Genomic DNA, 23,320 nt, shown 5'->3' on the forward strand with positions numbered 1-23,320 from the left:
GCCCTCCCGCCCGCCTGTCCCTGCTGCAGGCCCCCTGCTGGGCAGGGCCGGCCCGGCCCGGCCATGGAATCCTACGACATAATCGCCAACCAGCCCGTGGTCATCGATAACGTGAGGCCCGGCAGTCGGGGGGAGGGCGGGAGTCCCGCCCCCGGGGGTGCACGCGGCGGCGCCAGGAGGACCCCCTCCCCCCGCCCGTCTCCGCTAGTCCTCCGAGCGATGCCCGCCCGACACCTACTCCTGGGGCTCTCCTGTTCACCTGGCTCTGTAGCTAGGGCCATGGGGCCAGCCCCTCCACCGGCGCCGTGGAGCCCTTGCCCGAATCCTCCCCGAGCCCGGTGGGGACGTACTGGAGAGGCATGGGACCCATCTGTCTGGCTACTTGTGGTCATCGTGGGGAGTGCTGGAGTGACAGTCAAGCGGCCCAGCCAGTGCACCTGTGTCAGGCCCAGGGAGGCACCTGGACACTTCTTGGTTGAGATGAGGGCCCCTAGTTAGGTTAGGTTAGTTTAGGACCCCAACCACTTTACCCCCTTCTCGGGCTCTGGCTGCCCCTTTTAGTGGAGGAGGAGGGAAGGCATTTGCCCTTTTGCAGAGTGCTGGACTGATCTTTCAGAGAGGGTTGGCCTGGTGACCTCTACAACAGCACTTCCCAAGGGGCTGCAGTTCTAAGCAGGACCTCCAGAGTGGACAGGCCCTCTTTTCCTGAGACTGGAAAGAAGAAAAAAAAAAATACTGGTTAAGCTCTGCCAACCACATATCCACCATCACCTGGTTGGCCACTTGGCTACTTTGACCCTCTCCTTAAGTGCTCACTGCTCTGTGCTGAGCAGAAATTCCACAGCTAGCAGTACAGTGGAGAATTCAGGACCACTCTTTCTAGGACCCATAGCAGTTTGGGATAATGGTTTGGAAGCTTCAGAGAAAAGTTGCCTGGCTTCCTTGTGGCCTTGTCCTTCAGCACTGGGGCTCAGCATGTTTTCAGCTGCCCTCTAAGGATTTCTGGCCTCAGAACTGTCTGATCCATGGGAAGAAAATGAAGGACAGGGATATGTGGATCTGCCTCTAGCTCGGTATCTGCCTCTGCTGTGTGAGCCTTGGAGTTTTTTATAATGACTCACTCCTCTTTCTGGGATGTGTCTTCCTCCCACATGACCCCCATGTAATCCTGAATGGCTGTCTTTTTTGGAGTACCCACGTGGGCTCCTTGAGTCATAGCAGGGGGTGTTTAATAAGAAGGCTAGAACTAGGCTTGGGGGTTCCGTCCAGCAGGCTACAGGATGGACTAGGCCACTTCCTTTCTTGGTGGGCAAATAATTCACTTAGGCTAACCAACAAGCTTAGGAGTTCAGAGGGCAACCTGCTTGGTCCCTCTGGGTTTCCAGCCCCTCCTCTGTAACATGAAAATGTTTATTTCTGCACTGCAGACCCGGAAGGTTGTAATGGAGATCTGTGGGAAGTAGGGTTGAGAGGCTGATTCCTTCATTAGGTGGGAGGTTTCTGGATGTCCGCTTCCCTTTAAGAGTGTAAGTCCAGTTTCCGTGCTGGAACAGTGGCAGGACCAAATTCACCTGTAGTCTTTGGAGAAGACACTTGAGGGGAGGTGCCAGTTGTTGTATACACAATGATCTTGCCGGGTGGGTCCTGTATGTGGTCCATGGCTGTTGGGGTGGGGGTGACCAGGGGCTATTGAGAAAAACTACACTTAGAGGTTGCTTCTAGCCGACCTTTGGGAGTAGCTTGTGCCACTTTGGATTCCTCCTGTCTGGAGCTGGCCCTAGAGTACGCAGAGGAGCATGTACTTCATGGTTTCTGAGTCTCTGCACTGTTGACATTCTGGGCTAGATTATTCTTGGTGTGAAGGGCTGACCTGTGTATTGTAGGATGTTTAACAGCACCCCTGGCCTCTACCCACTAGATGCCAGTAGTACCTACCCCTTTCTCTCTCCTCCCCAGTCTCCAGACATTGTTAAATTGGGGGGAAGGGGTGCAAAGTCACCCCCTAGTTGTGAATCACTGGAGTACTTGTAAATGATCATGCCCTCTTGGTGGGTCTCAGACTTGCTCCCCAGGTTGCCATGATCTGGACAGCCAGCTCTACTGCAGGGCACTGCCTTCATCTGGAGGAGCACATCAGGAGCTAAACATTGTTTTTCCTTTCAGGGTTCAGGGGTGATCAAGGCTGGCTTTGCAGGAGACCAGATTCCCAAATACTGTTTCCCAAACTAGTAAGTGTTGCTCAGGCAGCAGCCCTAACCTTTTTGTTGGATTCCAGGAAGAAAACTGGCTCTGTGTCACAGCTCTTTTTGAGACCAACTCTTGCCCCCACATATAAGGAAAAACACCCTTTGTTTTGTGTTTGTGAGGCCAATGGTGTTAAGGGCTCTGGAAGGGCAAGAGAAGTGCTCTGGGCTTCCTCTTCTTTGAAGTCTGATTTTGGTCCCTTCCTTTAGCCAGGGAGGGAGGAGAAGCTACCAGCATTCCCTTGGGAACAGGGTGTGGTAGCAGCAGCAAGAATGGAAGGGTGACATCTCTGGGAGAAGGACCTAACCTCAGAGGAAAAAGAGTGGGGAGTTAATGCAAAGCCACTCCTTGCTCCCAGGAAATGTTTTTTCCAGGGCTTGTTTATTTTCCAACTGGAGAAAATAATTGGTTCCGTCAAGGGGAGTCTTTCCCTGAATGGAGCAAGTGGTGGCAGGGGTAAGAGGGAGGTGAAAGCATGGAAGAAACCTGGGAGTGCTCCTTCAGCCACTCTAGTGCATTGGGAAGTTTTCCTCAGTGGGAATCTTCTCAAATCCTGGAGGTTATAGAGGGATTGGCCTAAGCGGAGGCGGTAGGGCAGGGGGGATCCTGAGGCCCCCAAAGTGGCTGGCTATACTGAGAACCCCAGGCCTGGTCAGGGGACAGGGCCAGCTTGGAGCACCCAGTAGGGCTTCAGCTTTCCTTTCTGAACTCTACCTGTGTACAATTAAAAGGCAGCTTGGGTCAAATTTTGGAATTGTAGCTTATCTAGTCTTCCAAGAACTGACTCTTTATTCTGGAAGCCCTGGCAGTGGGAAGGGGCAGGATCAAATGACAGAGAGGGGTGAACAAGGGAACCATGACCCAACTTCCTGGGACCTTGGTCTGCAGACAGTGGCAGCAGCCCTGCCCTCCTGAAATCAAGAGCGTGGGCTGAGTCATTATGGCTGCTGAAGCTGACCTACTGCCAGGGCTGGACCATGAAGGGCTGAGATTCCAGAGCTCTCAGCCCTGTCTGGGAGGAAGGGGTGGGAAAAAGATACCTTTTCTTCTGACCCTGAGCATACCATCCTGCCAAGTTCTGGTCTCTAGGCCTGTGTCCCTTAGGCCTGGGTTCTGGCCTTTGCCACATGGCCACCTCTGGATACTTTAGAGTAGTTACCCTTTTGACCACAGGAGTTAGACTTTGGTTTTCCTGGACATGGACTCATCCATGCCCCCTGCCCACCTTGGTGACTCTACCTGTCCTTGCAGTGTTGGGCGCCCTAAGCACATGCGAGTGATGGCTGGAGCCCTGGAGGGGGACCTCTTCATTGGACCAAAAGCAGAGGTAACACCTGTGGAGCCTGCCTTTGCCTGGGTTTGGGGCCTTCACAGTTCTGGGAGCATTGGCTGGTGATCAGAGCTGTACCTCCCAAGAGGGCATCTGTTCTCTGGGGCCATCTGCCAAGCGTCTTCCTGGGCTCTCAAGGCTCCATCTTGGAAGTACTATGAAATGGCACGATGGTTTCTGTATGGAGGAACAGACTACTTAACGCCCTGTTTTGTAGAAGTGATTTGGAAGCTATAGAGGAAAGAATTGATTAAAAGGTGACTTAAGGACACCTGGCTGGCTCAGTCAGTAGAGCATCTGACTCTTGATCTCAGAATCATGAGTTTGAGCCCCGTGTTAGGCATGGAACCTGCTTAAAAAGAAAAGTGATCTAAGAGTCTGGATCACTCAGATTTGATGACTGATAGAAACAAGAACTGTGGGATAACCTCTTACTCTCCATCTGGGGTGACTTGTCTAAGTACTGCATGGCCAGTTGAGGCCCCAACAGGAGGAAGCAAGTGTAGTTTAGGAGTTTAGGCACTGGAGAACATGGTTGGGGGGGTGGGGGGGGTGCCTTAGCCAAGGTTACAGATAAAGGGCTCTCAGGAGATGGGGTCAGAAGGAGCCATGCCTATGGACGAGAGAGGTCAGGTGGTGTTTGGTGAGAAGGGGCACGTTTGGTAAGAAGGGAGGACACTGAAGGGCGGGTCTGTGCGGAAAATGTGAGCAGTGGCTCCAGAGCTGGGAGGAGCGGTGGGCAACAGGCAACCACAGGACAAGACAGCATGGGAGCAGCCCCTGGTGGTGGGGAAGGAAGCTGGGCAGTGTGTGAGGAGAGAAGAGGGGAGACCATGTTGGCAGTGAGTAGAGAAGCCCAAGAAGCACAGCCAGGGGAGGAAGGTGAGGACTAGGATGGGAGGGAGCATATCACCACCCTCTCTCTCCCCTGCCCATTGAAGCTGGCTGGACTCTGAGGGCCTGAGAAGCTGCTGCTGGACAAATGAGCCTGTACTGAGTTTAGGACCCCACCACTGGGCATGAGGACACCCAGTCAGCAGTAGTGGTTCTCTTCAGGGCAGATGAAAGGGCAGCTTCCAGGAAAGCAGAAAGCAGTTGCTGGAGAGCAGCCTGGTGCTCCAGCTGGCCTTCCCACCCTCCTCCGCAGGAGCACCGGGGGCTGCTGGCCATCCGCTACCCCATGGAGCACGGCGTGGTGCGAGACTGGAACGACATGGAGCGCATCTGGCAGTACGTCTACTCCAAGGATCAGCTGCAGACTTTCTCCGAGGAGGTGTGGCAGCCAGCCCCTCCCACCAGGCTCCACATTTTCTCACCTGTGCCCTCTCACTGCTCTGTTTCCTTTCTGGTTGGGTTTCCACGCTTCCTCTGCATGTTATTAGGGCCTGTTGCCACTTCATTTTGTGTATGTGGGTACACAGAGTCACTGGCTGCCAAGTCGAGTTTTCCGGAGAGAGCTGAATCTTTGGAAGAATAACTGATGGCAGATAATGGGATAGTGCCCTTGGGAAGGATAGCAGGCTACAGCTGCATGTGCTCATGGGAGGGTGTTTGGCTCTCTAGAAAGATCCTTTTAGAGCCTAGCATGTTGTCTTTGCTCATGCCTAAACCCTGCCATCTCTTGTAGCATCCTGTTCTCCTAACGGAGGCCCCACTGAACCCGAGTAAGAACCGGGAGAAGGCAGCAGAGGTGTTCTTTGAGACCTTCAACGTGCCAGCCCTGTTTATCTCCATGCAGGCTGTGCTCAGCCTGTGAGTGCTCCCTAAGCCCTAGGGTCCCCTGAGTCCCCATCCTCCCTGTGGCCATCCTCCTGCTCATGTCTGACTTCCCTGTAGAAACAGCCCCGTGGTAACTGTTCCTTTAGGGAGTTCCTCATGTCCCTTTTTCAGACCAGATAATGCAAATGTCCCAGGGTCCCTTCCAGGGGTGAGGAGGTCCCCATGCCTCAGTGGCTGAGGTGAAGGGATGCTGACCTGGTGACAGGTATGCAACAGGACGCACGACGGGAGTGGTTTTAGACTCAGGGGACGGGGTCACTCATGCTGTCCCCATCTACGAGGGCTTTGCCATGCCGCACTCCATCATGCGGGTGGACATTGCTGGTCGTGATGTCTCCCGCTATCTCCGGCTACTGCTGCGCAAGGAAGGAGTTGACTTTCACACCTCAGCTGAGTTTGAGGTTGTCCGGACCATCAAAGAGGTGACAGAGGGCAGGAGGGTGAAGAGGCAGGCTGGGTGGGGCAATGGGCAGTGGTGGCACCAAGGCGTGAGGTTGAGCCCTGGGTGTGGGTTTCCCGGTTGCAGCGTTCTGAGCGTTGTCCCCTGCCCACCGCAGCGAGCCTGTTACCTCTCCATCAACCCTCAGAAGGATGAGGCTCTGGAGACAGAGAAGGTGCAGTACACCTTGCCAGATGGCAGCATGCTGGATGTAAGTTGCCAGGTCTGGCCCTGGGTGGCAGCGGTGATACTGGCATCTGGAGGAAGAAGGGGCCTGTCCCCCTCAATCTTGTGTTCCAAAGGTGGGGCCAGCGCGGTTCCGGGCCCCTGAGCTGCTGTTCCAGCCAGACCTGGTAGGTGATGAGAGTGAGGGGCTCCATGAGGTGCTAGCCTTTGCCATTCACAAGTCTGACATGGACCTTCGCCGGACACTGTTCGCCAACATCGTGCTTTCGGGTGGCTCCACACTTTTCAAAGGTACCACCATTTGGGAGCTGGTGATTAAGACTTAAACTGCACCCCACTCCCTAGAACCCGGGACGTGGCCCATTTTCTGTTGGCTTTTTGGTGCTCAGTTAGCATTTATTTATTAATTTGTTTGTTTATTTTAATGTTTGTTTTTGAGGGGGGTGGGGCAGGGAGAGAGGGAAACACAGAATCTGAAGCAGGCTCCAGGCTCTGAGCTGTTAGCACAGAGCCCGATTTGGGGCTCAAACCCACAAACCATGAGATCATGACCTGAGCCAAAGTCAGATGCTTAACCGACTGAGCCACCCAGATGCCCCAAGCATTTATTTTTTTAAGAGAAAGATTTAAAGTTAACTTTTATTTACTTTGTAAATAGGTGCTAAGTTTGCATAAGATCTAAAATGTGTTCGATGAAGTCTCCCTTTTCACACTGTCTTGGTCACCCTGTTCAATCCCCTGGGAATTACTAGTTTCTCAACTATGTGCTCAGCAGCACTGTGCATATGTAAGCAAATGTTCATTTCCCCTTGCTCCCGCTTTTATACCCATCACAACATGCTCTACAAGTTGTGCACCATGTATTTTTCATGTAGCCCCCTATCTGGAAGATCTTTCCCTATCCATGTGAGTTATTTCATATGGCCATGTGATAGATCACTGAATGGATGTGCCATTTACCCGTTGACCTGCTGGTGGCCTGTGAGTTCGTTGCAGTCATTTCTAATCACAGAGGTGCTACACCCGATAACCTCATATACTGTCATTTCATGTAATAAGAATATCCCTAAAGGAGAAATCCTAGGAGAATTGCTGAGTCAGAGGGTGGGCATATGTACTTGTTATCTAGTAGATACTGCCAAACTCCCCCCACCCCCGAGTGCCACTTATGCCCCCACCAGTTACAGAGGAGAGTCCCCTGGCACCCTCCCAATACTGTGTGTGATCTTTGCCTCTGTGATAGGTAGAAATAGTAGACATTTTCTCCTGATTTGTCATTTGCCTTTGACTTTGCTTTGGGTAGATTTGGGCTGCTGGAGTGTTGGGTGAGGAAGAGCATAAGAGCTCAGCAGCCAGGCCGAGCTATGTGACTTAGGGTTCCCTCTCATGCTACCTCTCTGAGGAAGCTGGGCCCACCTTAGGCATGGTGCTGACTCTTTTCTTCCTTGGGGTGACTCACCCCCATCCTTGATCCTGGAAAGAACCACCGAAAGAGGGGCAACAGCAGCTGGGGCCGCCAGAGGTTGGAGATGGAGGTGCTAGTGGTAAGGGGGTTCAGATGTGGACTCTGGGCTCAGCCAGCCTTGTGTTCACAGGCTTCGGTGACCGATTGCTAAGTGAAGTGAAGAAGCTTGCCCCAAAGGATGTCAAAATCAAGGTGAGGTTTCAGGGAACCCCATGGGGCATGGGGATACTGGGCAACCTTGACTGGGCGAGGAAAGGTCATATGCCACCTCCAGACACCCTCTCCCAGCTCTACCCAGCCTCCTCCCTTGCCCTGTTCGGCTGCTCCCACTACTCCCAGCTGATGCACTTGCTATCTGGCCTTGGGCCCTGGGGGAAAGGCTCCCAGGGCTGAGGTGGGGGACGGGCAGTTACATTACTGCTTATTCCCTCTAGATCTCGGCCCCTCAGGAACGGCTGTACTCCACATGGATTGGGTGAGGTGGGGTTCACGGGGAGGGCTCTGGGAGGAGACCATTGGCCCAGGCCAGGTGGAGGTGGTGGAATTCCCTCCCAGGTACAGGAAATGGAGCTCTGAGTGCCCACAAGAGGCCGATGGCCCAGCCTTTAGGTCCACAAGAGTCTATCCCTCCCTCTTCACAGTGGCTCCATCTTGGCCTCGCTGGACACTTTTAAGAAGATGTGGGTGTCCAAAAAGGAGTATGAAGAGGATGGCTCCCGTGCTATTCATCGTAAAACCTTCTAGTGCCCAAGGAGGTGTAGCATGTTGGGAGAGTAGGAGGAAAGGCGAGTTAGAGCCCTTAACCCTTTCTGGTCTGGGCTCACATCCTAGGCCTAGGGTCCCCTGCATGCCCTGAACCCTGGGCAGTGGGGCAGCTGCGCTTCCCTGCAGCCCTCCCCCTGCAGCCCTCCCCTGCACACACACACACACGCACGCACTCACACATACATGGTAACATTTAGCTGCATGGATGGGAGTCAGGAGCTGGAATGAATATAAAAGTTGAGAAGCCCAGTTTTGGATTGTTCCAAGGGTCCCCCTTGGCAGGGCCTTGCTCTGACCCTCAGGCTGTATTCCTGAGCTCCAAGGCCAGATACCCAACACCCCATTTCCTTTGACAGGATCCCTCCCTGAGCCAGAGTGCCTGGATGCCTGTGTACCTAGCCTTGGGGAGTGGGGTGGGGGAGGGGTGGCCAGCAGCTCCCAGCTGGTGCATCCCTGCTTCTCATGCCACATTTAGGCATCCCTTATCCTATCACATTCAGTCCTCCTGTCTCCCTGGGTGGATGCCTTAGTGTAGGCTGAGGACTGGGCAGTCTTCCATCCATCCCCAGCCAAGGGGTCTGGCCCAGGATCAGACCCTTCGGAGCCAGGGCAGAGGCTCATGGGGTTCGGGCGGCCACAGTTTATTGGTGGTCTCCCTTCAAAGCACTTCATTGACACTTCATTGACCCTCTCCTTTACCTTAGTACCTGGATGGGAAAGGGTTAACGGTCTTCATTTGTTGAGAGGAAGCCACTTAATCAAGAGTCAGACCTAGAGGGAGTGAGGGGGGCACATTTCCTTTTCCCATCTCTTCCACGAAAGAGGTTTTCATTGACCCTGTGACCAGGACCCCCCACCTCCCTCTCCCAGATATGTATAATAATTTAACAGTTGCCTGAAAATTTTTTTGTAAATCATTATAGTAATAATTATGGAAAGGCCTAGTGCGTGTCTGTTTTCTTGTGGTACTTTGTGTTGTTTGCTTATCTGTGTCTGGGGACTTTGAGAGAAAGGACCATCAAGAAGGCAGCATGGCATTGGCTCTAGCTCAGAAGCCTGAGGGTTTCAGTGGTTGGCGGGGCAACGTGGCATGCGAGGCCCCAGGAGGCCGGGCCCTCAACCTGGTTATAGAATTCCCCAACCTCATTACCCACTTGCCACATCCACCCAGAGAAGCAGAGAACTTGGAAGCAGAGCACAAGGCTGCCTTCCTCAGCCTTATTCCTGGATAAGACTCATGGCAGGTGGGGCTGGTGCTCAGTGTGTCTACGCCCTGCCCATTCTGTTTGGGCACCTCTGCTGGTCAGCTCAGATATGGCTGAGGGTGACAGACCCAACAGTGATGCAGGCTCAGGGCAGGCCGCCTGGAAAGAGAGTGTTGGGGGAGGTGAAGAAGGCTGTGTTGATATTCTGAGCTCTGAAGGAAAAAGCTGAGGAAAAGGGTACAGTGAGGAATGAGAGTTCAGAGACTGTCTGCCCTTTCCTTCCTTCATCAGGGATCTGAACACCTGCATTATGTCCAGGAGGGTGCCACAGGTTTGGGGACATGTCTTTGCCCCCAAAACCATATGGGTCAGGGGAAGATGATTAACTGACCATTTTGGTAGCATTGTGGGGGCCAGAAAGAAGGGCATCTAATCCAGCAGGTGGGGTAGGCTGACTTGCATGGGTTCAGGAGGGGTCAGCCAGGTAGGGGAGGGTGTCCCAGGTTGAAGTAAGAGCTCAAAGGGATGCCTGAAACCAGTGTGGCTTGAGACCCGAGGTCCTGGACCCCAGTGATGCCAAGTCAGCAGGGAAGAGTAAGTGGCCTCCTCTGGCTATAATGCAAGAAAACCAAAAAGGGAGGTTGGGGCCATCATGTGGAAGGCCTTGAGAGGGTTTTTAGCTGTGTCCTGGTGATGGACAGCCAGCCACGGAAGGATGGTTGTCAGAGCCATGTGTTGAAGGCATTTGGAGTTTGTGGGGCTGAGAGAGGGCTGAGAGCTGAGGAGATCAGGTAAGAGGGGAGAGCTGACTGAGGCCTATCTTCACAGGGAGTTTCATAAGGCTTTATGGTCACAGAGTAGTTAAGCCTGTACCTGCCCTCAAAGGAGAAATAATTCACAAAGAATCCTTTGTTTGGGGTTGTGTTCGTGGTACCTCTTTCTCCAAACTACACAGGTTTGGAGCGTTATTACTTTACTCCTCTCTTTTCCTTACCTCTTCTGCATTCTGTCAATTACCACATTCTGTTGGTTCTTTTGTAGTGCCTTCCTACCTGCTATTCCTTTACTATGATGGTCTCCACCACCCTATCGCATAGCAGTAGCTTCATTCTCCTCTGTACCCAGTCTATTTGCTCTTGGATCTCAGGCCCATGTACCCTTGGTTCTGCCACTTCCTAGTCCAAAATGTCAGGCCGTTCTCCACTGCCTAGTGGAATGAAACCAAACTAATAGGTCTCTGGCAAAATCCCCTTCATGAACCACATGTTGCATTAAATTCAGGCCCTTTGGGATCTGTTTCTTTCCTCTTTTAGGTTCATATATCATCATGCCCTGTTCTGCCCTCCAGCTTCCACTCTTTGCTGGGAATGACTTTCCCTCATGTCTGTCCAAATCCCATCCTCTAAGGCCAAGCATAATGTAACATCTTCCCCACTCCATCTTCCAGCAGGGATGGTGTGGTTACAGAGCTCTGGCCAAGTCAGGTTTTCCATTGTCGGAGAAAAGCTACAGGCAAAAAGGTGGTAAGGCTAGAATGAACTTTGTGGTGTTGGACTGGAGGTTTGGATTCTTGGTTTTTAATATACATACCGATAGATGCTGAAATAAATAGGCATCAGTGTGTGAATGCTAGGGTTAGAATATATGCATTTCCCAGCCCTGTCTGCTTGGAGGCCTTGGACACAGTGACACCCCAGTAGCCGCAAGCACTTATAGGGTCCAGATTTGGGCTTCTGAATACCACTCTCTAATAAAAGGAACCAGAGCTCCCTGGAGGAATTCCAGATCTAGGGCAGAGAGTATAAAATGAGCCTGGAATATCTTGTGGTACCATAAAATAAGGAAGTGCTCCGGGGTGCCTGGATGGCTCAGTCAGGTAAGCTTCCGACTTCAGCTCAGGTCATGATCTCACAGTTCCTGGGTTCGAGCTCCGCATCGGGCTCTATGCTGACAGCTCAGAGCCTGGAGCCTGCTTCAGATTCTGTGCTTCCCTCTCTCTGCCCCTACCTTGCTCGCGCTCTCTTGCTCTCAAAAATAAATAAACATTAAAGAAAAAAATGTTTTTTAAAGGTGAGGAAGTGCTCCAAAAACAAAGGGGGCTTATTGTCTTAAGGACACAGAAATCAACTTGAAAAGAGCACCCAGTAATCAAATCTGTGATGGATTATAAACCATCCATACAATAAAATATCAGAGTCCACTCTGATATTAATAATTGAATAGATGTACACATGGAGGAGAAGGGACAGTTCTTCCTTACAGTAGTTCAATTCATATAGAAGGAATAATGGAAAATGGAAATCACCGTAGGCAAACCACAGTACTAATTGCTGTCTGTAAAAATAGATGCAAAAATTAGTGAGCAGAAGGGGTGTCTGGGTGGCTCAGTTGGTTAAGTGCTGGACTTCAGCTCAGGTCATAGTCTCATGGTTCATGGGTTCGATCCCTGGGTTGGGCTCTGTGCTGACAGCTCAGAGCCTGGAGCCTGCTTCAGATTGTGTCTCCCTCTCTCTGCCCCTCCTCCACTTGCGTGCGCTCTCTCTCTCTCTCTCTCTCTCAAAAATAAACATTAAAAAAATTTTAAAAGTTAGTGAGCAAAAGGACATTTGCATTGCTTCAAAGTTATCTCCCCCCACCCAAGATAACTAGTAATTACAAAAGGAAAAATAATTTTATAATGGAGAAACTTAGTAGATACCACCTTAAACCAATGATCAAATTTGTATCCCCAGTATTTAGTCATTGTCTCTTTTTTTAAATTTATTTTTTAATGCTTATTTATTTTTGAGAGAGAGAGAGAGAGACCACAAGCAGTGGAGGGGCAGAGAGAGGAGGAGACACAATCCAAAGCAGGCTCCAGGCTGAGCTGTCAGCACAGTGCCTAACACGGGGCTCAAACTCACAAGCCATGAGATCATGACCTGAGCTGAAGTCGTATGCTTAACTGACTGAGCCATCCAGATGCCCCTTTTTGTTAATTAAAAAAAAAAAAAAATTTATGTTTATTTTTGAGAGAGAGAGACAGCACGTGAGCAGGGGAAGGGCAGAGAGAGAGGTAGACACAGAATCTGAAGTAGCCTTCAGGCCAGATGCAGGGCTGGAACCCACAATCGACAAGATTATGACCTGAACCGAAATCAGATGCTTAACCGACTGAGCCACCCAGGTGCCCCTAGTCACTGTGTCTTGATATGATGCACTAAGGGTGCAGTGTCACATTTGGTATTCCCACATAACCTCAATCTAGCCAGGAACACAGGCAAACCCAAACTGAGGGCATTCTACAAATTAATGGACCAGTTCCCTTGTTCAAAAGTGACAGGTTATGAAAGACAGGAACAGTCACAGATTGAAGGAAGACTGAGGTATGACAGCAAAATGCAATGTGAGGTCCTGGATTGGACAAGGACCTTTCTGGGAAAGCAGGCAAAATTAGTAAATAGCACTATATCAGTGCGAATTTCCTGGTTTTAGTCATCATGCTATGTTAACATTAGGGGAAAGTGGGTGAAGGGTAAATAGGAACTCTGTGCAATCTCTGTAAATCTAAAATTACTTCAAAAGGGCAGGGAAAGAGCTCAGGCTCAAGCTAAGTGTTCTGGACTCAATTCTGCCACCACGACTAGCTAGCTAAGTAATCCTCTTCCTAGGGTTCGCTATCTCTAATATGGGGGTGATAATAATAGTACCTACCTCATGAGTTTATAAACAGCCTGGAAGGTGAGCCTGGAACATTTTGTGCCAGAAAATAAAAGAAGTGCTCAGAAAATGACAGGATATGTCAAAAGGCCACAGGAGCCAACTTGAAGAAGTTCCTACCAGCCAAATGTGGAATGAATGAAACATCAGAAGCTAAACAATAGTTACGAATTATAATCCACTGAATATAATAAAGCTGATATAAATTAACCAAAGTTTTGGTGAGGAGCAAGTTATTGACATCTCCAAGTATTACTCTATAAGATACTTATTAATAATTAAGGAGCAACTGCACAGTGGAGAAGTCTGGCAGACACTAGGCGACCAAAGTAAACCCTGTCAGCAGTGGGACAAGGTGACATCATATGCCTAGCAAGAGTGCAGCATCACCTCTGCAGTGCTCGTACCCAAGACACAGAACCTGAATCCAATCGTGGGGAAACATCAGACCAACCCGAGTTGTTGGTGTAATTTTCAGAAATGTCAAGGTCACAAGAGTTAGGGAGAGGCAGGAACCGTTCCAGAGGGGAGGAGATTAAAGGGACAGGACAACTAAAGGCAACACGTGATTCTGAACTGGATCTATAAAGGACATTTATAGGCACATTTAGCAAACCCTGAATAGGGTCTAAAGATTAAATGGTAAAAATGTACAAATTGTAATTTCCTGATTTTGATGGTCATATTATAGGCGTATAAAAGAACGTCTTTGAGGCACCTTGGTTTCAACTCAGGTCGTGATCTCACGACTTTGTGAGTTCGAGCCCTGCATCAGGCTCTGCACTGACAGCCCCTCTCTCTGCCCCTTCCTTGCTCACACACTCTCTCAAAATAAATAAATAAACTTTAAAAAGAATAATAAAATAAATAATGTCTTTTTTAAAAAATACACACTGAAGTATAATGGGGCATCAGATCAGCAACTTACACTCAAATCATTCCAGGAAACAAGTTCTTTATTCTGTATTTGCAGATTAATACCATTGGAGTGAGGCTTATGTTCTTTCCTAGTGAAGGGAGATGGGATCTAATTTCTAAGCTGCTAAATAGCCAGAGGTTTAGATGGAGCCCACTTCTACCTAAAAGCAAAGGTTTGGTACTCCTAGTGGGGGATGTTCTATTTCCTATCTGCCACTAGAGCTCCCAGTTACCAAGAGGCAAGGAAAAGAGCTGCTCACAGTTACGTGGTTAGCCCAAAGCAGAGATTCTCTGCCTGGACTACACACTGGAATTACCTGGGGAACTTTAAAGTTCTGTAGACTGCATCACACTCCCAGACGCGCTCTGCTTGAATGGTCTGGGTATGATCTGGGCATTGAGAGTTGTAAAAGTTCCCCAGGTGATTCTAATGTGCGGCTAACTTTGAGACTCAATAACTCCAGGCAGTAGTTGAGTTTTCTGATCTATTGCTGCCATAATAAAATTATCACACACTTAATGGCTTAAAGCAACACAAACATCTTACAGTTCCATAGAAGTCTGACATGGGTCACTGGACTGAAACCCAGGGGTCAACAGAGCTGCATTTCTTTCTGCAGACTAGGGGAGAAGCATTTTCTTGCCTTTCTCAGCTTCTATAGGCTGTGCTCCTTGCCCTGTAGCCCCCTTCTTCCATCTTCAGACCAACAGTACTGCATCTCTCTGACCATCCCCCCATAGTCACATCTCCCTCAGACTCCATTCTGCCGCCCTTGATTATTGGGCCCACCTGGATAATCCAGAGTACTCTATTTTAAGGTCAGATAAAAATGATATGGTCAGATAAAAAAATACCAGGTTTTTATGGTTACAAATGTAAGGTTACTTGCAACCTTAATAACCTTTTACTACATGACCTAATACATTCAAGATTCTGGGACTAGGATATGGACATCTTTGGGGGAAACATTATCCTGACTACCACAGCCAACATGTACTGGGGATTTTTCCTTCTTTAGGGGAGATTTGGTTACAATTTTTTTATTTTTTAAAACGTTTTACTTTTTTAAGCAATGTCTACACCCAATGTAGGGCTTGAATTTATAACCCTGAGGTTAAGACACATGCTCTACCGACAAGCCAGCCAGGTGCCCCAAGAATTGGTTACAATTTTATTTTTTTACAATTGTTTTAATGTTTATTTTTGAGAGAGAGTATAAGCAGGGGAGGGGCAGAGAGAGAGGGAGAAATAGAATCTCAAGCAGGCTCCAGGATCTGAGCTATCAGCACAGCCCGATACAGAGCTCAAACTCAGGAACTGTGAGATCATGACCTGAGCTGAAATCGGACACTTAACCAACTGAACCACCCAGGCATCCCGACTTGGTTACAATTTTAAAAAGTACAGAAGAGGGAGGGTAGAAGTTGAGGGATAGAGAAGACAGGTCAGATTAATGTCACGGAAAGTCAAAAACTCACTCTTAAGAAGAGTTTTGATTGGAAAGGAAGACAGTGGAAAGGAAGACAGTGAAATGGAAGGGGGAATGCAGGAGGCAGGACAGACGAAAGGGCTTAGTGGCAGTACCAGGGCAATCTTCACAATAAAGTTATTGGTAAAGTCTTGTTTACAAACAGCATTTGAGGTGAGAGAGGTAAGGGTAGATTTAATAGATGGCTATCTAGGTGTTCTCGTTCCCAAAGGGAAGGGCCTTGAATGGCAGACAAATGATCTGGGCATTTCCTGGAAATAAAAGATAATGACTGACAGCATAGAATGGAAGCAGTAGCTTTGACTAATCTATACCTTTAAGAGGAAGTAAGGCAAGACTGGGGGAAAGGGCTTTTCTCTTCAATGTTTCCCATCATCATTAGTTCAGCTCAAAGACCTAATCTGAACCAATTTTGTGGAGAAAGTAACTAAAGCCACCTCTGTGGTTAATCCCAACAAAAAGGAAGGGTACCAGCTCCATTTTACAAACAGCTTTTAAGAACTTAACTGTCACAAAGATGTCACAAATATAAAGTAGCTGAACTGGACTTCTTAAAATTTCTATTTTTTAATAAAAATCTCTATTTTTTAGTATTATGATACAGTTCAAACACACATTGACCCCTCTTGTACCTGGCTACGGTGGATTAATCATACCCCAAACTCCTCTTCCCAGTTTTAAAGCTAATCCCAGACCTACTTCAACTCTTAAGAACCTCACCATGAATCTCTAAAGCACAAAATAAAGCTAATTCCATTAACACAACTAAAATTTAATAAATCCCTAAATATCAAATATCCAGAGTTCAAATTATTAGATTGGTTTTCTTTATAGTTGCCATTTTTTTCAAATCAAGATCCAAACAAGATCCATGTTTTGCTCTTGGTTATCTCCCTCACATCCATTTCACTTGATGGTTCTCCCTACTTCCACCCCCCACCCACCCCCAGCATTGCAGTTTGTTTGAAGAATCTGGTTATTGGTTTCTGGAATTGTCTCATAGTCTGGATTTTGCTGATGATATCCCCATGAGCCATGTTTTGAATCCCAAGACCTCAAAGCCCCCAAAGCTCACCCTATTTTTATACTGTAAGCCATCTGCCAGGCTCTTTATGTACGTTATTCTTACTTCTAACATCTCACAAGGTATTTCCTTTTTTTTTTTTTTTTAACAGATGTAACCTATGCTCAGAGGGCATGCCCCCAGTGAGAAAGCTAAATGACAGCCAGTATTACAAGTTGAGTCAGCCTGACTCCATAGCCCATGCTTTCCCCATACCAGATGGTCCCAATCATTGTGTTATGGGATTGTCAATCTCAGCATACCCAAGCAGGTGGATGGAAAGCTAATATTAAAAGATAGCTATTCCCAAAGTAAGAATCCATGCCTCCCCAAAAACACTGGATAGAAATAAGACCAGCCAACTATGGGAGAAGGAGCCAATGCAATGGCTAGTCTTTATTGGAAAGAAGAAACTTTATAGCACATTTTGAGTAAGTTAGTGCAAAGGCTCAGTGGGCCAACTGATGGGGCACCAGCTTGTAATGGGTTCCACAGCTAGGGCATCGCTGGGCCTCGCCTTTGTGCAGCCAGAACCAGATGACGGCACTATTGTCCTCTTCACCTGAAAGGTAAAATGTGGTTGAAGGCCATCTAACCTAGAAGTGGAGACTTTCAGTACTAGCCTCATCCTCAGACACCTCTAAGACACAAAGTTATGGTTAACATCTTAAGAGGTCAGTTCAAGCTCTCTCCTTCCCCACTTTGCAGATGAAATGAGGCCCTGAGTTTATCTATGAGTAAACTGACCTCACATCAGAGTCACTATTAGGTTCTAACAGTTCCTCTGCCTATGTAGAATCCCAAAGCACAGTCCATTCTGGTATATATCCCTAGAGCCTAAAATGGTATCTGGCCAAGAGGAAGTACAATATTTTCTAGATGAATATTCCTTCATGCTGCATCTCCAATGAGCTGGTATTACTGATGTTCTATATATTTTTACAGTAAGGATAACCTACTTAGGTAAATGAAACTTGAAAGGACCAGGGGACCCTTAGAATAACTTATTTACGCACATATCCCCTTTACACACAACATACACACAGAAGACTTGAAACACATTACTGACATCCTGTACAGGATATATTAAACAAATGGACAAGAAAATAGTGGTGAGGTACTTACAGATGCAGCCCACAATTCGCTTGTTAGTGATAGATGGCACTAAATTAGGGTCTTCCTTGGTGCCTGAAGCTGCTTTTGGGGCTAGCATATTGTATGGGTCCTGAAAAAGAATAAGCCATTATGCCAAATGATCCCTACCCTCCAGAGGCTGGTGGTACTGTTCCCACAAGTCAGGTTTCCTATGTTAAATGCTACCAGAGAGGATACTGCTCTGATCCCATCCAAGACCATGAGCTCCAGAGAAGACACAGAAAGGAGTTTCTCACCAGTCCCTTCCGAGCAGCCATCATGACCTCCCTCTCCAGCCCAGTTGCCTGCTCATCATCAGTAGGAACACCGCCTAAAGGAAAATACGTGAATTGTGATGTCTGAATTATCAGGAGAAAAAATGCACATACATAAATGATTACATATAGTTTACAAGCTCCTAAAGGCTACTCATACACGTTGTCCCTTAAGGACCATTGTCATGATCCCCCAAAGCGGAAGCACAGGGTAATCTTTTTCTTCCTTCAACCACGGAGGCCAATTTTTCTACACATTTTTTCCTAAAAGCAAATCAGAGTCCTAATGGGGTGGGGTTCATCCAACGTGAAGTGAGCGCAAACCTGAAGAGCGGCTTAGCCCCTCCACATCCCCGTTGCAACCCCTGTCCCCCAAGGTCACCCGACACCACAGTTTAGGATTTTTTCGCAGCGGGGGTCGTTCGGTGAGCGGCAGCAAAGGTGGTCAGGTATAACATGAGGATGCCCGCGGAGACTGAGGCACTCGGGGCCGTGAAGCGGTTACTGGGGCCCCGACTAGCTGAACGGCCCACCCCCTCTTCGCTGCCCTGGCACCACCCCGGGAGGGCAACGGCGCCACTCCCTAACGCGCCGGGCGGGCCGAGTACCTCCAGATGCCATGGAGCGCACTGCGGCGACTCCATTGGGACCGCGGACCCTGAGGGCCTGCGCGGCCAGCGATCCAACTCCACGAAGTAACCTTGAAGCCATCACGCCCGCTACAAACAGCAGCACTTCCGGGAACAGGCTCTGGGGAGAGGCGTGACCTCCGGGGGAGGGCTTTCCCTCCGCCACCAGGTATCAGACTTCCGCTTCCTTCTGTCCTGGAGCCCTCCCCACTCAGGGAGGAGGAAAGGGGAAAGTCTGCGCATGCGTGGTTCTCACTGCCCTCCGCTGCGCAGCGCGGGAGGCGTGGGGGCGTTCTTGGTTTGAGATGTAGGCTCCTGGGGCTTTGCCCTTTACTAACGCTGGGCAGCTCATTTTGCGCCCCTGGAGCTCTGAGGACTCGTCCATAGAATGGGGCGGCCACAGTGGAGTTCCTGTGCGTCTTTCCTGCTAGGTGTGTTTTGTAAACGTAGCGACTGCTAGGTGGAAGTTGTTAAGCCCGAGTCTGTCAGGAGACTTGCTGGACCTCAAATGATTTAAATTTAGGAGCAGGCTCCTAAAAGCCACCATGTTAACTGTTGTGCGGGCTGGCCGGGCAGTGTGAGCCATCGCGAACTTGTTTCATTGGCCCAGTGTGTAAGAACTTGGGCAGGACCTACCCGCAGTCCTAGCACCAATTTCCTGTTACAGTGGTGCTGAGGTGATGAAGTCATTGCCGGTGATGTGGTCCAGGCCTGAGGTGGGACCGAGGAGGGGAAGAAGGATAGGGCCAGATTTAGGACCCCTCCCAGGGCCAAGGCCTTTGGTGATGTGGAGTGAGGGGGTGGCGACACCGGGAGGTTATTATTAACCAAGGAACATGTTAAGGGAGGCTGTTGTGTACTGACTTATGATTTCAAATCCACGTTTTAAAAGCTTGTTTTGGACAAAATTGTTCGTGGTTTGAACTTGTTTTGGAGTTGGATATTAGGACTTCCTTAACTCTCGCACTGGAGTAGAGAGGACTATTATGTCATTGACAACATAGTAATAGCAGTGGTGTCCATCATGTGACGGACTTTGAAACTTTAAAAACCAAGAGGTTTGATCAACAACTCGAGAGCGTTCAGCTTGGGCAAGGCTACTCTTTCTTGATCCGAATAGTTCTCTGAAGATCTTGAGACACTTTTGCTGCCCTAGCGAGGCTACTTTTGGTCAGCAATGGTATTAAAGCCTGCAGCAGTCTTAAGGGGCATCTGTTCCTGCCTTGGCACTACTAGGCACTGGTACAATCCATTCAATGGTCCCTGGAGTAATAATCTTCGAAGCAGCCCACCTTCCTGCCAATACTGGTACCCCAGTGTGGAACCTAAGCTTGCAGCTGCTACCCAACTATTAATTGGAAGGACTGACTTTACCCACTGTGGAAAGGCACACCTCAACAATTTCTTTCATCTCCCTTTTGCCTGGAACAATAGTGTACTTACCTATCATTAGTTTGAAGTATGTTATTTCTTTACTGGCTTATGAAGGAACATCCTGTGTGCTATTGGCATATGATAAATTATAATTCCCTCAGTGAACCTATGTTAAATAAGTTATTGGTAAAGACAGTCTTAGTCTCTGAGCATAATTTGCCCCAAACAAAACAGGGGGAGGTAGAAGGTAACTTGATAATGGGAAATGAAGTCACTGAAGGTACCTGGGCCAGAGCTCTCTACTTAAAACTGAACACATCTTCCATAGCTCTCATTGCCCACAAGCTAAGGTGTGTAAGCTGCTTAGAAGGGTGAGCATTTGGGGCGCCTGGGTGGCTCAGTTGGTTAAATGTTTGACTTTGCCTTGTGTCATGACCTCACCTTTTGTGAGTGCAAGCCCCACATCAGGCTCTGTGCTGACAGCACAGAGGCTGGAGCCTGCTTCCAATTCTTTGTCTTCCCCTCTCTCTCCTCCTCCCCCGCTCACACTCTTGTCGATCTCTCAAAAATAAATAAACATAAAAAAAATTTTTAATAATAAAAAAAAGAAGGGGCACCTGGGTGGCTCAGTCAGTTGAGCGTCCGACTTCAGCTCAGGTCATGATCTCGCGGTCCGTGAGTTCGAGCCCCGCGTCAGGCTCTGTGCTGACAGCTCAGAGCCTGGGGCCTGCTTCAGATTCTGTGTCTCCCTCTCTCTGCCCCTTCCCCGTTCATGCTCTGTCTCTCTCTGTCTCTCAAAAATGAATAAACGTTAAAAAAAATTTTTTTAATAAAAAAATAGTAATAAAAAAAAGAAGGGTGGGCATTCAAAAGGCTTTGTAAACACTGCCCTCCATCAGCTGCTAGGACTTTATTCACATTGTCAGTATGGCCCTATCTCAGTCTGGCACCATGCAATATCTGTGTTTCCTTTCAGATGGAGAATCCCTTCGGAGTAAGAATTATGCTCTATTCATCTTTGAATCCTTAGTGCCTTGTAGAGGCCTGACATATAATAGGATCAAGTAAATTTTAGTCAATTTGCTTCTTGGACAGAATATACAGAATCAGCTTTCTAGGGCTTCTCCTGGCCCAGTAAGGTCAATTTGAGGTAAACTGGGGAGGCATGAAGCCCCAGTTATTTCCATCTGTCCAGTGCAGGTTATATTTTCAAAATGAGGGGCGCCTGGGTGGCTCAGTCAGTTAAGCATCCAACTCTGGATTTCGGCTCAGGTCATGACCTCAGGCTTCACGTGATCAAGCCACACCATGGGAGTGGGGGGCTGTCAGCTTAGAGCCTGCTTGAGATTCTCTCTAAATTAATTAATTAATTAAACGTAAAAAAAAAAAAAAGGAATTTAAAAAAAGGAGTTGGTAGAGCATTCCTTCACAGGTTCACAGAAGCACGTTTGGTCTTTGTGGTGTCCCCACCACCAAGAAAAAAGTGGTCTCTATTCTGAGGCCAAAAACATTTTGATCCTCTTTAAAGGTGGGTTTTGCTTTGAAAGGTTTCCAGTGTTACTCCCTTCTCTCCTACCTCTAGTGCAACCCTTCCAAATTAAATTGGAAAAAAAAATTCTGTAAATCTTAGGAATGTTCCCCAAGAATCTATAGTTAATTTGTATCTGTGGTTAGATGTTTAATGCTAAGGAAAAAGCATTGGACTGGAAGACAGGTGTCCCAGAATGGAACCCGCCAACTCAGCCAGTCACGTTTTCTTTTTTTAAAAAAAACAGCATTAATACTATTTTTTTAAGTGTATTTATTTTTGAGAGAGACAGAATCTGAAGTGGGCTTCGTGCTGACAGCAGACAGCCCAAAGCGAGGCTCAAATTCACAAACCATGAGGTCATGACCTGAGCCGAAGCTGGATGCTTAACTGACTGAGCCACCTGGGTGCCCTTCCAGTCACGTTTTCTTTTCACCTCTATTTCCTCATCAGTAAAACTGATTAGACTAAATTATTATTTCCCAAAGTGTAATTCACAAAATCCTACTCTCAGGAGATGCTGTCAGTTAAAAAGGACTTGGGAAGTCCTGCATTTGATGAATTCTGTCTTGGAGATGCACATTCTAGCATACCAAAGGCTCTGATTAGGCCTGTTGCAAAGAATCCTGTTTAATTCACCTGTGGTTTAAGCCAGAGTTTTCCCATCTTCATTGGCCACTCTTTGCCAACAAACACCCACTAACCCAACTCTCAGCAGACCAGTGAGAAATGCAGTTATGAGGTGTTACGATTCTGTGCTGCCTGACTATAAGATGGTTGACTCCAGGCTATGAAATGGAAATAAGGTTTATGCCTAATCATAGGACATTTTTGCAGGTCCTTATTCATCCCACAAAAGCCCTGGGATTCTACAGACTATGGAAGTGAGCTCCAATGTCAGAACCAGTCCCTAAGTCATCCCCACCCACACCCTGGTGCCTCCAGCTCCCGCCACCTCTGCTCACACCCCTGCTCCCTAATGTCTCCTTGGGAAACAGTCTCCTCCACTCTTGCTTCTTCATTGGCTTTGCCAAAACAATAAACTTTCACTAGTATTTTTTTACTTTTATAGGATAATTTTTAGTGGTCAGAATAACTACACATTGTAATAAGTCAAACATATGATGAGTAAAGGAAAGGTTTGTTGTTAACAGTTTCATGTTTTTCCATTTTTTTTTTTCCTTTCTCTATGCCAGGGTTTCTCAACTTCAACATCATTTATATTTTGGTTTGGAAAATTCTTTGCAGGGCAAGGTGCAGTCCTGGGTGCATGGTAGGATGTTTACCATTTATGCCATTAGCATCCCCCAGTGGTGACAAACATAAATGTCTTCTGCCATTGCCATGTGTCCCCCTAGAGTGTAAAATCACTCAAATTGAGAATCACTGCTCCATGTTCATATAGACATATTCAAACAAAGGCACATATAAGGGATGTTTCTTTAAATATACAGATACATAAATGAATATCAAATACAAAAATATATGTCTATTATAAAAATTATTAGCAAGTTGCTTTTTACAAAAATTTTTGTGGAGGGGTGCCTGGGTTGCTCAGTCAATTGAGTGTCCAACTCTTGATTTCAGCTCAGGTCATGGGTCCATGCCAACCATGGAGCCTGCTTAAGATTCTCTCTCTCTCTCTCTCTCTCTCTCTCTCTCTCGTCTCTCTCTGTCTCTCTGTCTCTCCCCCTTTGCCCCTATCCCCCCACCTCACTCTTTAAAAAAAAAGAAATTGTGGACATCTTAAACCAATACATATAGATCTAACTCATTTTATGTAATTGCTGCATAGTA

The 23,320-nt window shown here is 48.1% G+C and overlaps 2 protein-coding genes across 3 annotated transcripts; one reads left to right on the top strand and one right to left on the bottom strand.

Moving 5' to 3' along the window:
* The first annotated feature begins 5 nt into the window (after positions 1-5).
* Positions 6-9,149, top strand: ACTR1B (actin related protein 1B). 2 transcript variants are annotated; one of them, XM_042932064.1, is made up of 11 exons: positions 6-111; positions 2,164-2,228; positions 3,496-3,571; positions 4,722-4,847; positions 5,202-5,326; positions 5,559-5,775; positions 5,911-6,003; positions 6,095-6,269; positions 7,574-7,635; positions 7,878-7,918; positions 8,085-9,149. In XM_042932064.1, the coding sequence occupies exons 1-11, from the start codon at positions 64-66 to the stop codon at positions 8,185-8,187; spliced, it is 1,131 nt and encodes a 376-aa protein (XP_042787998.1). In that variant the 5' UTR covers positions 6-63; the 3' UTR covers positions 8,188-9,149. The 2 variants fall into 2 exon arrangements, with proteins under 2 accessions (XP_042787998.1, XP_042787999.1); XM_042932065.1 differs by lacking the exon at positions 2,164-2,228 and having other exon boundaries at positions 40-111.
* A 7,797-nt stretch (positions 9,150-16,946) lies between these two features.
* On the bottom strand, positions 16,947-18,783 carry LOC122215015 (cytochrome c oxidase subunit 5B, mitochondrial). The gene is made up of 4 exons (XM_042930206.1): positions 18,601-18,783; positions 17,975-18,048; positions 17,709-17,808; positions 16,947-17,145 (listed from the first exon to the last, which is right to left on the bottom strand). The coding sequence occupies exons 1-4, from the start codon at positions 18,701-18,703 to the stop codon at positions 17,033-17,035; spliced, it is 390 nt and encodes a 129-aa protein (XP_042786140.1). The 5' UTR covers positions 18,704-18,783; the 3' UTR covers positions 16,947-17,032.
* Between the last annotated feature and the right edge of the window lie 4,537 nt (positions 18,784-23,320).

The sequence above is a fragment of the Panthera leo genome, chromosome A3, assembly GCF_018350215.1.
Source record: "Panthera leo isolate Ple1 chromosome A3, P.leo_Ple1_pat1.1, whole genome shotgun sequence".
In the NCBI taxonomy this organism is placed as follows: domain Eukaryota; kingdom Metazoa; phylum Chordata; class Mammalia; order Carnivora; family Felidae; genus Panthera; species Panthera leo.

Coding starts and splice junctions, on each gene's coding strand:
- ACTR1B (XM_042932064.1), top strand. CDS start 64: ATGGAATCCTACGACATAATCGCCAACCAGCCCGTGGTCATCGATAAC. Junction 2,229..3,495: donor AAATACTGTTTCCCAAACTA/GTAAGTGTTGCT, acceptor CTGTCCTTGCAG/TGTTGGGCGCCCTAAGCACA. Junction 6,004..6,094: donor CAGATGGCAGCATGCTGGAT/GTAAGTTGCCAG, acceptor TGTGTTCCAAAG/GTGGGGCCAGCGCGGTTCCG.
- LOC122215015 (XM_042930206.1), bottom strand. CDS start 18,703: ATGGCTTCAAGGTTACTTCGTGGAGTTGGATCGCTGGCCGCGCAGGCC. Junction 18,049..18,600: donor GCGCTCCATGGCATCTGGAG/GTACTCGGCCCG, acceptor ATTTTCCTTTAG/GCGGTGTTCCTACTGATGAT. Junction 17,146..17,708: donor GCGAATTGTGGGCTGCATCT/GTAAGTACCTCA, acceptor TTTACCTTTCAG/GTGAAGAGGACAATAGTGCC.